This window comes from Cebus imitator, unplaced genomic scaffold (assembly GCF_001604975.1).
Source record: "Cebus imitator isolate Cc_AM_T3 unplaced genomic scaffold, Cebus_imitator-1.0 Scaffold54, whole genome shotgun sequence".
Classification (NCBI taxonomy): Eukaryota; Metazoa; Chordata; class Mammalia; order Primates; family Cebidae; genus Cebus; species Cebus imitator.
The window spans coordinates 4,576,117-4,590,907 of record NW_016107369.1 but is presented as its reverse complement, the minus strand read 5'-3'; the positions used below and the strand labels follow the sequence as shown (position 1 = coordinate 4,590,907).

The following is a 14,791-nucleotide window of genomic DNA, read 5'->3' as shown; positions in this document are numbered from 1 at the left end:
TTTTTTGAGACGGAGTTTCACTCTTGTTACCCAGGCTGGAGTGCAATGGCGCGATCTCGGCTCACCGCAACCTCCGCCTCCTGGGTTCAGGCAATTCTCCTGCCTCAACCTCCTCAGTAGCTGGTATTACAGGCACGTGCCACCATGCCCAGCTAATGTTTTTGTATTTTTAGTAGAGACGGGGTTTCACCGTGTTGACCAGGATGGTCTCGATCTCTTGACCTCGTGATTCACCCTCCTCGGCCTCCCAAAGTGCTGGGATTACAGGCTTGAGCCACCGCGCCCGGCCCTAAAAATTTTTTAAAATAAAAATAAAATAAAATATTAAGAGACACGTGTTTCTCGCCCACCTGTCTGTCCCTGACCACAGAGGGCCTGACTTCTGAGAGCCGCCATGCATCCAGGTTCCCTGAAAAGGAAAGGGTGTGCAGGCAGATCTGCTTCGTTGTTTGTTTTTGAGTTTTTGGCTCCGGTTCTGTTATCTGGAGATCCTAGGAGCGATCCTGCCTGAGCTGCATCTTCAGACAGGCAGAGGGTCAGGGCCACGAGGCCCGAGGCAGAAGCCAAGAGCTTGGTGAACCCGCATCTCCAGCCTTGCGGGAATGAGAGCAGTGGCGTCACAACCCATCATGCGGGGTGTCAGGACAACCGCAGACGAGGGCATCCATGGTGCTGGGAACATGACATGTTTTGTCACACACCTGGACTGCTAACTGTGAAGCCCTCCTATGGAGAAGGGCCTGGGGCTGGTCCTTGAAGGAAGGGAGCTGGTGAGACTGAGGCTTTGCAGCCAGGCTTGGGACTGGCAGAGGCAGGGGCAGCCACCTGCAGGACAGTCAGGAGGAGTTCCTGGGGAGCTTATGTGGATCCAAGAGGGGCCTGTGGGAGGAAGGAGAAAGATCCAAGGGGATCCCTCAAACTCTCCTATCTGCTGTGATCTGTGGGAACTCTACACTCTGGAATGCCCAGCCCCCACTGGTGTCAGGATGCAAGGGAGCCCTGGAGATTCAAGGCTGGAGTTCTGGAATCAGTTGGCCTGGGTACAGCCTGAGCTCAGCACCTGCAGCAGTGTAGCCTTGGCTGTGTTTCCTAAGCAACCCAAGCCTCAGCTTCCTCATCTGTAAACCACGATGATAAGTGTACACATACTTCATAAGATGATTGACAGGTCAAACTAAGATGATGCATGTGAAGAGCTTAGCGCACTGGTGGGCACTAGTACATACTCAGTTATTAGATAATAGTATCAGGAGCGGGAGCAGTGACAGCAATAGTACCATCACCTCCAGATCACAGATACAGAAAGCAAGGCCCAGAAATTAATGTAAGATACCTGGCAGCAGGGTATAGGTATTAAGAAGACTGACCCTGGAGTCAGGTTGTCTGGATTGAAATCCTAGCTCTCCTTTTTCTGACACGTGATCTTGGGCAGGTTACCGGACTGTACTCCACCTTCCTCATCCATCCGCCACAGAAGATGTTTAAAGTACACCGTGCACGAAGTGAGTGCTATGAAGGTCCCAGCTCGTGCTGTTGCGAATGCCCCTGATACCATCAGTGGAAAAGGCTTGGGCACGGAGGCTCTAGCTCTTCCCAACTCACTCCTTTGTTTCCACAAAATAAGATGATTTTCTCTCCTTTGAGCCAGCCTGCCAGGCATCAGAGCAGTCCAAGGGGAGACGGCTCCAGGCTGTGTCATCTGACCCTCCTGGTAGAGTGCTTAACAGAGGTCAGGGCCATTGGGCCAGCCGCCAGGGGAGAGGTGGATGCTCATCACATGCTACATGAACGGTGACCCTGGAAATGTGGGAGGCAGAGGCTCTGCGCCAAGCATTTTCTGCAGAACACAGATGCATGCGGAATCCTGAGACCCTGCCGGGACGGTGAGTGAGTCAAACACAGTAGGGCAGCAGGAAGAATGCAGGAAGATTTGAAGACAGGAGCAGTGATTTTCCAGCTGGAGGCTTTTTTTTTCTTTTTTTCCAAGATAGAGTCTCTCTTTCTCACCCAGGCTGGAGTGCACTGGCACAATCTCAGCTCACTGCAACCTCCACCTTCCGGGTTCACACAGTTCTCTGCCTCAGCCTCCGAAGTAGCTGGGATTACAGGCGTCTGCCACCATGCCCACCTAATTTTTTGTATTTTTAGTAGAGACAGGGGTTTCACCATGCTGGCCAGGCTGGTCTTGAACTCCTGACCTCAAGTGATCTGCCCACCTTGGCCTCCCAAAGTGCTGGGATTACAGGTGTGAGCCACTGTGCCCAGACCTCTTTTTTTTTTTTTTTTTTTTTTTTTTTTTCCTTTTCGAAGAGTCTCACTCTGTTGCCCAGACTGGAGTGCAGTGGCACAATCTCAGCTCACTACAATCTCTGCCTCCTAGGTTCAAGCAATTCTCCTGTCTCAGCCTCCCGAATAGCTGAGATTATAGGCACCCACCACCACGCCCGGCTGATTTTTATACTTTTAGTAGAGACAGGGTTTCACCATCCTGGCCAGGCTGGTCTCCAACTCCCAACCTCAAGTGATTCACCCACCTTGGCCTCCCAAAGTGCTGGGATTACAGGCATGAGCCACCGCTCCCGGCCCCAGCTGGAGGCATTTTTAAACCCTCTCCCTGCCACTGGGTATTGCCTCCACTCCAAAGAGGGAATGCATCTTCAGGACGCAGACTAGGAAAGACACTTCTGCTTCAGGTTCTGGAGTCCCTAAGCTTGGCCAGCCTGGGGAGTAGGGTGTGGAATGGCACACCACGTTTGATACAGCGGTGTGTCTACCACCCGGGGAGGCACTCACGTTTTATACAGTGATTGGTGCTGTTCGCTGTTGTCCATCCTGGGCAGCACTGTCCCCCGCAGACATTCCTCCTGTGGGGTCACCAAAACAGAGTCAACCCAAGGATGCTCAGAGCTGGGGACTATTCCTACAGCCCCTCCGACAGTCCCACCTTCTACAGGCCTGGGGAACAGGGAGAGGCTGGGAAGGCTGTCCCCATTCTACATGCAAATCTAAGACTGAACCCTGACTCTGTCATTCTCCACATGTCCTTGGGAAACCTCGCTCTCTCCATCTGTACAATGGAGATAACACTAGCTGCTTCATTGGGTTGTTATGATGGTTAAGTGGGGTCGGAATTTTAACATCTGACATAAAGCAGGCAGTCTGCTCGGTCAACGACGGCAGCAATCCTAAAGCTAATAAGTTGGTTCAGAGAGGTTCAGTGACTTCCGAATTCCACACAGCAGGTAAGTGCTGGAGCCTGATTCAGACCTGGGTTGGCCCAACTCTAAGTCATGCTCCAACTCTACCTCTCATAAAACACATACACATACACACACACACACACACACACACACACACACACACACACACACACCGCGGTACACACCCCCTTTTTTTTTTTTTGAGACAGAGTCTCACTCTGTCACCAGGCTGGAGTACAGTGGCATGATCTTGGCTCACTGCAACCTCCACCTCCTGGGTTCAAGAGATTCTCCTGCCTCAGCCTCCTGAGTAGTTGGGACTACAGGCGTGTGTCACCATGCCCAGCTAATTTTTGTATTTTTAGTAGAGACAGGGCTTCACCATATTGGCCAGGATGGTGTCCATCCCCTGACCTCATGATCCGCCCACCTCAGCCTCCCAATATCCATGCCAGGGATTACAGGCGTGAGCCACACGCCTGGCCTTGTTCTTGTCCTACCAATGCTGACCATCCGAGGAAAGCTGGAAGACACACATAAAACAGTCTCAAGTTTATACGAGATGTCACCTGCCAACAAATGCACACTGAGGAGTTTCAGCCCCCGGCAGTCTGGTGCGTGGTAAGGCTGAGCCCTGAGTGGACACTGAAGGAACAGGACTCAAGGTGGTACGAGGATGGGGCTGGGGTGTGGGTTAAGCTGCCTCCGCATAACTTTTATTTGGAGACACAATGTTTATTTGAGAGGCAAGCAGGACTAACTGTATAGGGAAATCGAGTTCTTCCCTCGGCTACTCCTTTTGTTTTTTATCGCTCAGGCTGGAGTGCAATGGGGAGATCTAGCTTCAATGCAACCTCGGTCCCCCACAACCTCGGTCCCCCAGGCTCAAGCAATTCTCCTGCCTCAACCTCCCAAGTAACTGGGATTACAGGTGCCTGCACCACACCTGGCTAGTTTTTAAAATATTTTAGTAGAGACAGGGTTTCACCATGTTGGCCAGGCTGGTCTCGTACTTCTGACCTCAGGTGATCCATCCACCTCAGCCTCCCAAAGTGCTGGGATTACAGGTGTGAGCCACCATGCCCGTCCCTTCAGCTACTCCTTGCTGCTGGCTCTGAGGGCACCCCCATGAGACACTGACCTGCAGTTTTGGGCACTCACCCAGCTCTTCAAACTTTGCCTGCAGGTGTCTGCGGCACTCTGGCAACACCAGAAGTTTCCACCCAGCCCTGACTCTGCAGCTAAAGACCCTCATGCCTAGACCAGGGCGACTCCCTAGAAGGGCTTCTCCTGGACACCTCCAGGGAGCGACAAGAGGCCCAAGCTGGGCCGGGCTCTGGCTTACATCCTTCTCATCAGAAATCGTCACTGGGCACTGGAACTGGAGGGTGAGAGGGGAGGGAGACGTGCAGAGGCTGGACAGGCAAAGGACAGAGCAGGGCGGCTGTTCCTGTGATCTCTGCGGCCAGCATGGCGACATCTGGTCCCACTTAGGAGTTTGTCTGACATTTGAGTGGACCCCAAAGCTTATGTGGTTTTTGGAGTCTTATGAAGAATTCAAAATAAATTCCTGCAGCTTGAAAACGCTGAGGCCCATTCCTGGCCCTTTGGCCCAAAGTTGTGGGGTGCTGCCTCCCTCCCAGGGAGCTCCCAGAATGTTCTGCCAGCCAAGAGTTGTGCCACTCAGCCCACCTCAAAGCCTCTCTGGGCGACCGCCATCAACAGCTTCCTGGCTACCTCAGGGCCCATGTCACTGGGGACAGGGAAAGTGCTGCTCATCAGACCCAGAGTTTCTGGGGGTGCGCCCCAGTGGAAGGGGAAACTACTCACCCATTTGTGCGTCACTACCTCTTGTGGTGGTGACAAGTCCTCTTGTGGGGCTAGGAGGTCTTTGAGAGGAAACAGATCCCATGCCCTGGGAATTTTCTAAGAAATAGGGCCTGTGGGAACCCAGACAGCATGGACGCAGGAGCCTGCCTGGCTGGGAGGTCGTGGCATGGAGCCCAGCCCAAGGAGGCCCCCTTAGCCAGCCATCACCCCAGCTGCCCTCAGGATGGCTTTTCAGGGGACTGTGGGAGGGCAGGGGCCAGCCCTACTTTGCCTGCACAGAGTAGAGCCCTAAGGGATGTAGCGGCCACAGTGAGGATTGGCCAGAATCAAAGGCTGCCAGACAGAGGGGCCAGGCTGGGGTTGGTAGGGCTCTCAAGAGAGATTCAGGTTCCCAAGGAGAGACTCTGAGGATCCCTACAGGCCAATATTAAAGTCTTGGGTGCAGGGCCAGGGAGGTGACCAGCTGGGAATTGTCCGTTCAGTGAGCTCTGGCTAGCAGAGAGAGCAAATGAGCCTGAATAGCCAGGATATACAATTCAATCGCTCTGACACCCTAGAAGGTGCCTCTCAGAGATCCTTGGAGTCACGTCTTCCAGTCGACATCACTCAGCACACATTCACCCGGTATCCAGATCACTGTAGGGAACACACCTGGCTAGCAGCCTGGGAGAGCTGCCGTTCCACCTGGGCCAAACCCGATCACACTAGTCCTCTGTTAAAAACCTCCCACCGCCCTCCACTGGCCTCTACAAAGTCCCCTGGCACCCACGTGCCTACTTGCCTGTGCAGTCTAATTGCCCCCATCATCCCCACTTAGTCTCCACGACCATCTACAACCAAGGCTTTGTTCCTCCAAGGATACAAGGTCTGTGGCTCCCCAGTTGCCCTGCGGCTTTCACTTTGATGCCTTTGCCTGGGCTACTCTCTCTGCCTACAATGCCTTCACTCTTTGGTCTACTAATTGAAATCCTTTTCATACTCCAAGACTTCCAGAGCAGATGTTACTTTCTTTGTATAAAACCTCCCCTGGGCCAGGCACAGTGGCTCATGCCTATAATCCCAGCACTTTGGGAGGCCAAGGCAGGCAGATCACGATGTCAGGAGATCGAGATCATCCTGACCTACATGGTGAAACTCCATCTCTACTAAAAATACAAAAAAATTAGCCAAGCGTGGTGGCACACACCTGTAGTCTCAGCTACTCAGGAGGCTGAGGCAGGAGAATCGCTTGAACTTGGGAGGCAGAGGTTGCAATGGCCAAGACTACGCCACTGCACTCCAGCCTGAGTGAGATTCTGTCAAAAAAAAAAAAAAAAAAAAACCCATCCTGTGACATCTCCCCAGCCTTCCTTCATTCTCTATCTACTAGGATCATTTAGTATGACCTGTCTAAGGTCACTGGTTGTATCTTGGTCTTGGGTATCTCAAGGTTTCTTTCTTATTTCTCTTTGTGCCTCTAGAGTTTAACGGTGCCCAACACATAGTATACAATTAATACTTCTTTGCTTCATTTACTCTGGAGTTTCACAAAAAGTGGGATGAGCCACACTGAAGATAGGAAAGGCATTTTAGGTTCACAGATCGCAACATTCGACAATCTGAGTTACATGATGAGAAAGTGATTCTCTTTTTAGTTGTCCTAACCTAATTAGGTTAGTGAAAAACGCCAGGTCCTCCCCTCAGTACATGCGAGTCCCCCTTTCCAATAGAGAGAGCTTGTCACAGGGTTGAGCTTCCTAAAATAATGAATGATGTCTGACTAGAACCTAAGAACATTTTGTTTTCCTTTCAATTTTCCTACAATTGCCTTCTCTTTATAACAAGTGGTACTGCTTTCAACTTACTAAAATGATACAAAGTTTCCTTTCAGTTATGAATTTATTTATAGAGAAAAATGAGTGGAGCACTGCCTGTAATAGCAAAAAAATGTAATTCATCTAAATGTCCAAAAACAGGAGGATGAATAACTGTGGTAATATTCAGACAAAGGAATAATATACAACAGTTAAAACTTGGGCTAATTATATTAACATGGTTAAATCTCAAAAATCTAATGGAGAGGAGAAAAATAAATTGCAGAAGAATAAGGAAATGTGGCATCACTTATCTAAGTTTAAAATATGCAAAACAACATTGTATATTTTGTGGATACATGTATCTATAGTAATACTGTAAAAAATCTATTGGAATCAATTAAATTCAGGGTAGTGGTTAACTCTGGGGAGGGAGGGGGGCAATTTATAGAGGAAATGTCAACTAAAAAACTGGAAGCAAAATATGCCAAAATATTAAGATTTGATAAAGCTAGACTGTAAGTTATATTATGTTCAATACCTTTTAGTGCATTTGTAAAACTTCATAATATACTTTAAAACAGATAAAACACAAAATCCTGTTATTTTAACAGAATATAAAGTTAAAGAAAAATAATAACAGAACAAGAGTGAAAGATAGAGAAAAATACTATACAGGTGGTATGCAGTGAGGCTAGTTCAAGAACCCCTGTAGAGGCTGGGCACAGTGTCTCATACCTGTAATCCTAGCACTTTGGGAGGCCAAGGTGGGTGTTGTGCTTAAGGTCAGGAGTTTGAGAGCAGCCTGGCCAACATGGCGAAACCCCACCTCTACTAAAAACACAAAAAATTAGCTGGGTGCAGTGGCATTCGCCTGTAATCCCAGTTATTCGGGAGGCTGAGGCACGAGAATCACTTGAGCTTGGGGGGTGGAGGTTGCAGTGAACCGAGATGGTGCCATTGCACTCCAGCCTAGGCGACAAAGCAAGAGACTCCATCTCAAAAAAAAAAGAGGGGAAACCCTATAGACTGTAAATTTCATTAATGTAGAAACTGTGCCCACTCTGGTCACTGCTGTATGCCAGATACCTAGCATCAAGCCTGGCACAAGCTTAACAAGTCTTTATTATGTACAATAAATCCTCACTACACTGAAAGTTCCGTAAGGACAGAATCTGCCTGTCTTGGTCACTGCTGTATCCTTAGGATCCAGTATAGGGCCTGGGCATAGAAGTCCTTCCAAAGTATTGATTGAATGAATGAAGCAGCGCCTGTAGCAGTGATGCAGTTCCAAGATTCACCAGCAGGTGGCACTTGGTCCCTGGTTGTCTGCCGCTCACAAGGCAATGAACGGCCGCTTGATCAGCCTGACTCGAAGCCATTAGCCAGAAGGAACCAGGGTGGAGGAAATGAATAAACAAGATGACCACTCAGGTCCTCCCCAGCTGACGCAGAGCGGCTGACTGGAGTGTCAGGGAACCCACTTTATATCAAGGCTGCAGAAGACAATCTGGAGGAGGAGCCTGACCAGTGTGTCACGTGATGGGTGCACCTGTGTACAGCAGGTGGCACCCAGCCCATGTCTTCACACGCCTGTTCACATCCACCAGCCCTGTTGTGGTGACAATTTACTTTGCTCCTCACCACATCATTTCATGACTTCTAATAGTGTACCCTCCAGCCCTGACGCTCCACTTCCCCACTTCCCCCGCACCTCACCTGCACCTGAATGCCTGCAGGACAAGCTCCTCCCTGCTCCAGCCCAAGCTATGTCTCTGGGTTCCCCTACACCAGAGCTGCAGTGCTATCTACCCCTGGGCTAGTGCCAACAGTAACAAGCCCTTGTCCTTGGGCAGCGCTACAGCTGCACGCCACCCTCACCTCCAGGCCCCCTCCTGCCACCTCCCCTCTGCTTCCCCACATGCTGCCCATAGAGCCCCAGGGACCCCAGGTCACAGGTCCCTCTACTCAGCTCTTCAGCCACAATTGCCCCACTCCTTTGCACTTAACAGGAAGCTTCCAGTACTAGAAAGCATCTGTTCATTTCTTCAACGTGATTCTACCTAAGTGGGTTGCTCTCCCAGCAGGAACAATGCCTTGGACTCTGAACCTCCATCCTCTTTCCCATGCTCTGCACGCAGAATCTTTGGAAGCATGCATTCACTTGCACAGATCAGGAAAGAAAAAAGCTGCAACACAGCAGGTGCTTTCCACTAATGCTTGTTGAATAATCCTACGAGTAAGCGACTTGGCAATGTATGGGTCTACTCTCTGCCTGCTTGAAGCTGGGCCTTCCACCGGCAGCAGGGAGTTCATTCACTCATTCAACAGATACCGAGAGAATACCAATAGTGCAGGCACTATTCTAGGCACAAGTGACACAAACATGGACACAACGAAGTCCCTGTTTGCATAGAGCTTGCATTAGCGTGGGCTGGGAGGCCAGGCCAGAAACACATCAATAGAAATGGAACATGTCAGATTGAGTAAATGCTATGAAGAAACATAAACCAGGGTGAAGGGAGAAAGAGGAAGGGGCAGGAGTGGCCAAAGAAGGCCACTCTGAGCAGAAATCTGAAAGAAACAGAGCGTGAATCCTGCTGAAATATGAGAAGTGTTCCAGCCAAGGAAAACCAAGAGCGCCAAGGCTGTGAAGCGGAAGGTCCCTGGAGTAGGACTCGGGGTACAAGTATCTTTCATGCTGTTCCCCCAGGAGTAAGCCCAACCGGCAAATCGGCCCAGGCAAAGAGAGGCTGCCAAAGCCCTTCCCAGACTTCCCGATGGTGTCCCCACCCAGCCCCTCACTGCCCAGGGCTCAGTGCCCTTCATTCCAGAGACAACCGTCATACTCAGGCAAGGTGGAGCACACCCCCAGCCATGAAGATCCGATTGGGGGTGGGGCTGCTGGGGCATCTTCTCACTCTGCGACGGCGACCCCGGCGGGCAGGGAGTGGTGCCCAAGGAGAGCAAAAAAGGAAATTGCGGGGTTGTGGGGAGGCTTAGCCCTGCAACGCGCGCAAGCCGCGCTTACACCTAGGGCACACCCATCCAATTCTCCACGAGCCCACTGTCCCGCAGCCACATCGGGGACAGGCTTCCTGTCCAAAGTGCCCAGAGCTCACACCCACGTCCACATCCAGCCCCGGCGTGCGCGGGCCGACCCACGCCCCAATGTACACATTTGTCCCGGGGCACCAGCTTCACTGCCAGCACCCTTCCCCGGAGACGCATCTACCTTCTCGCCATGGGGCCCCCTACGCCTCCGCCCACCCGTGCCCTGAGCCGGTTCAACCTCCCCTGCGCCTCAAGAGCCTGGAGCGCCCACCCCACTGCCCTGTTCCCGCTGCCTCTCGGGTCCCGGTAGCGCTGCTGGCGTCTACAAGAGCTGGTTAGTTGCAGGCAGGCGGAACGCGGGCGAGTGGAGAGGCGCCTTGCGAAAGGATTTAACGTCGGGGCTCCGGGAGAGTTGGTAGGAAAGGCTGTGGACGATGATCTATCTTTGCCTTCAACTCTTCGAAAGCGGATCAAATCTTCCAGTCCCGGCTTTGGAACCTCGGGGCTGTTTCCCCGAAGTACTAAAGACAGAGGGACTAGGGCTTGAGTGCGGCGCCCTCTCCTCTCGCCTGCACGCCCCTCCACAAATGAGCCCTGGCTCCCCTCTGCACCCTCCAAACTTCCCTTTCCCGTGCTCACCCTGTGAGCCGCCCTCGCGGCGGGGTTGGGGGCGCAGCCCCGGATCGCTGTGGGGTCCCCAGGTGCGGGAGAGCCGGCGCAGCCCGGGTCCGGGGTGCCGGCTGCTGCTGGCCCAGGGGAGTGCTTCTCAGGGTCTGCGCAGGTAGCTGGATTCGCCGCGACTGCTGCGCGCGGGACGGCCTCCTGGCCTCCGCCTCGGTGGGCCTCCTGGGGCTCCCCCAACCCGGCTGGGCCCGCTCCACCGGCGGCAAGCCCGCGACAGGCGCGTCCTGCTCCCGGAACAGACTGTACACCTTGGCTGCTGCCGCTGCCGGGTAGCTGCCCCCCGGGCGCCGCAGTCGATTCGCGTCTCCGCCAGCCGGCTCGTATCTCCCCACCGGGTCCCTTTGGGCATGACCCGCGCCCACGAAGAGAGCCAGGGTGAGCGGCAGGAAGCCCCTCCAGGGGTTCCACAGGGCGCGCGCGGGGCTGCGGGCTTCGGTCCGCGGCATGGCGCGGGGGCGGCTGGAGAGCGATGCGCGCGGGCACCCCGAAGAGCTTTGTGGTCGGCGCGCGGGACGCCCCGGGCTGCTCTCCCGGCTTCTCCGAGTCTAGGGGGCCCCGAAGCGGCTGACTGGGAGTCCGGCTCTCCGCGGAGCGAGGGTTGCGCGCCCCGAACCTCGTGTCCGCGCTCCGACTCCAGTGGGGCTCGCACTGCCGCGGCACCTTCGCGCCTCCTCCCCGTGCCTGCAGCCGTCTGAAGGGGACTCGGACGATTTTGTTTTTGGAAACCTCCCCCTGCTTTTTCGTCTCTTTTATCCACACCAGGCCCCCTCCTCGGAGGGACAGCTCAGCCCCCTCATTACGGGAGAGGGAGCGAGGCATTCCAGCAACACCCACTTTGGCACCGGGAAGCGAGCGGGCGGCGAGGGGGATTAACCCGTGCGGAGCAGGGGGCGGCGCGGGGCTGACCCGGGCGCTGGTCGGGCAGATGGCGCCTGCCACTACCGGGACACCGGGCCGCCTTTCTCCTGCCCCGGGCAAGTTCGAATTGCAGACCTGCCCCGAATCGTTCTCCTGCCCCTCGCCTCAGGGACCGGCTCCCGATCGGGCGACCCAGGCTGCAGCCTCGCAGGTCTGAAGGAGGCCGGGAAGAGCGCCGAGGCCCACGTAGGGGGACAGGGCCGCTGGCCTCTCCGCTTGAGCCCTGGCCGCCGGGGGCGCCCTCCGCAGGGCGGGCGGGAGCGGGGGCAGGGAAGTCCCAGGAGCGCCCCCTGGCGGAAATGGCGGCCCTGGCGCTCCGGTGGCTGCAGAGCCCTGGCGCCGCCGCCGCCGCCTTCGCTCTGGATCTCAGTCCCCTGCCCGTGGCGTCAGGGTCACTCCTAGGCCTGGCGCGGTGATGGCGGCTGCTAGAAGAGGGGTCCTCTCTTTCTTTCTTTCCTTCTTTCTTTCCTTTCTCTTTCTTTTTCCTTCCTTCCTTCCTTTCTTTCTTTTCTTTTTTTGACGGAGTCTTGCTCTGTCGCCCAGGCTGGAGTGCAGTGGCATGGGTTCACCGCAACCTCCGCCTCCTGGGTTCAAGCGATTCTCCTGCCTCAGCCTCCTGAGTAGCTGGCATTACACGCGCCTGCCACCACTCCCAGCTAATTTTTTTTTTTTTTTTTTTTTTTTTTTTTTTTTTTTTTTTTTTTTTTTTTTTTTTTTTTTTTTTTTTTTATAGAAACAGGGTTTCTCTGTGTTGGTCAGGCTGGTCTCGAACTCCAGACCTCAGGTGATCCAACCGCCTTGGCCTCCCAAAGTGCTGGGATTACAGGCGTGAGCCACTGCACCCGGCCAAGGAGTCCTCTTTTTCACAGAGGCAAAGACATGGAGCCTCTTAAGTCACTCAAGGAGACCGCCCATGTGAAAGAGGGAATGGAATCCAGGCCTCCTGCCTCTGGCTGAGTCCATTCCCGGACTCCCACTCCAGCCCCTCACTCTCTGGGGAATTGCCCAGAGGGGGATTCAGTGAACCTTGATTAACCCAGTGTGTGCACTCACGTCTTCTAGTGTTGGCAGGGAGGCAGGCAGGAGTGTGGGAATGCTGATCGCCACCGACTGTGTGTCTCCAATGATCAGCACACCATTCTCACCCGTTCCCCCTCCCTACAGCCTAAAGGCCTGGGTCAATAGGGCTGCCCTTGGCACATGTGTACAGCCTATTTCCCAAAGAGGCAGAGCAAAGGAGCTGGCAGGCGGGCACCAGTTCACAACCTCCCACGCCACACAAAGGACAGCCCCAGGTAATAGCTACTGTTGGAATAAAGCCCCGACCCCTGACCTTGGCCTAGAAAGCCCTGGCCGGCTACCCCCCTCTGATCTCATCTGGCCTCTTGCTCTCCGTTACCCAGCACACTGTGCTGCCTTGGCCCTCTCTCTATGCTCCTTGAACAAGCCAAGTGAATGCCCCCTTCCCTCTACCTGGAAGGTTCCTCTCCAATATGTTTAGAGGATAGTTTCTCATCACTGCTTCTCTCAAATTAAATATCAGCTCCTGGAGTGGCCATCCTTGACCCCCAATCCAGAGCAGCCCTCCCTCACTCCTCATCACTCTAACACACCACCCTGCCTCATCTTCATAAAACAGTTCACATCATCTTGTTATTGAATTGTTTGTTCGTGTAACTGAGTTTTTAAATGGGCTGAACCTGAGGAGGGATTATCCAGAAAGTACTCCATGACTACCTTCAACCATGTTATGATAAATTTCCCTTCCCCACCCTTAATGACATCTCAGAGAGAGTCCTTGGCTCGAGAGGTCATCCCCACCAGACACAAGAACGGTTCTATTTCTATAATGAAGAAGAATTTTCAGGCACAAAAAGTTTGCTCCTGTCCAGATCAAAACCTCATCCAAGTTAATCGATCTAATGTCCCATTTAATAGTCCTCCTCTCCCTCACTGGCCTGTCCTTTAGCTAGAGATCCTGCAGTGGCGAGAGTGGGGTGTGGTCTGTTTTTCTGACCTTCCTTTTCTGCTGTAGCTCCTCTTTGTCGAGGCTGGGGGAGAGGTGTTAGAGGAAAAGTAGCAAAGTCTTATGCGACAGGTACCCTTGGTTGGCAGGTGCCGAGCGCTGGCTTTTTCATGGGCACGTATGTGGGTTCTTGGGAGGTTCTCTACAGGACCTCCACTCTGAGTTGCCATAGCAAAGCACTCTCTGGCCAACCTCTCACAGACCCCTGCATCCTCTGTCTCTCATAGGACTGTCTCCCCTATGCCAGGCAAAACAGTGGTGAGTTGGCTGCTCCTCACCCTGCCCCCTTCTCACCTTGCCCACACAGGCCACTCCAGCCAGGATCCACGATCAGAATTCTCCAGACAGGAAGTGCACACAAGCCTCTTCATTTATATACGTCCTCAATTCCTAAAGACATATGCTGGGTTCTCCCATGAACTATCTTGCTGTACTTTACTGTACTGAGGTCCCCGCAACGCCCAGTAACGTAGCCAGCATCAGTGGGGGGACAGGTATAGGGACGCAGCCTCCAGATGACTGGTTCTCTCTGGGAGCTCCCTTCACGTGTTTCCCCTCAGCCCTGCCCACAAATGCAACAATGTTATGCTTCAGCGACTTTCTTCAATCCCTTTCATTTGTAGACTGGAATAGAGGGATGTGGTTTGATTGTTGTTGAACTTGTTCTGCCTTGGTAAGGTGTCTAGTACTTCTCTTCAGAATGCAAGAATATTTAGCCCTCATTGTTCTGTCTTTGTGGCTTTAGCAGATATTCTAAGAACAGAGGAAAAGTCCCGTTCAACAACCTGTAAAATCATTTATTGTCTGACTTCCCAAACCACAAGGGTGGCTCTAAAGCAACAGATATCTTGTCTGCATTGCTCACTACTGTTTCTGCAGAACATAGAACAGCCAAGAAATATGGGTGAAATGGATGGCTAACTGAATAAAGGACTCGATAATCCCATCAAGTGGGGAGGGCTGGTATCATTAGACCCATTTTAAGAGAGAGAAACTGGGACAGGCTAGACGGCTCACACCTGTAATCCCAGCATTTTGGGAGGCTGAAGTGGGCAGATCACCTGAGACTGGGAGTTCGAGACCAGCCTGACCAATATGGAGAAACCCTGTCTCTACTAAAAATACAAAATTAGCCACGTGTGGTGGTGCATGCCTGTAATCCTAACTACTTGGGAGGCTGAGGCAGGAGAATCGCTTGAACCCGGGAGGCAGAGGCTGCAGTGAGCCGAGACCATGCTATTGTACTGCAGCCTGGGCAACAAGAGTGAAACTTGTCTCAAAAAAAA

The 14,791-nt window shown here is 53.0% G+C and overlaps 1 protein-coding gene across 4 annotated transcripts in view; it reads right to left on the bottom strand.

Annotated features, from left to right (window-relative positions):
• The window catches only part of LTBP2 (latent transforming growth factor beta binding protein 2), a 112,690-nt gene extending 101,314 nt beyond the window's left edge, over positions 1-11,376 (bottom strand). For all 4 annotated transcript variants that reach the window (XM_017528653.2, XM_017528654.2, XM_017528657.2 and 1 more), the window contains exons 1-2: positions 10,517-11,376; positions 2,794-2,864 (exon numbers count right to left, since the gene is read on the bottom strand). In XM_017528653.2, coding sequence (XP_017384142.1) covers positions 2,794-2,864; positions 10,517-11,007 — 562 coding nt within the window. In that variant the 5' untranslated portion in view covers positions 11,008-11,376. The remainder of the gene's footprint in view (positions 1-2,793; positions 2,865-10,516) is intronic.
• Positions 11,377-14,791: the final 3,415 nt, after the last annotated feature.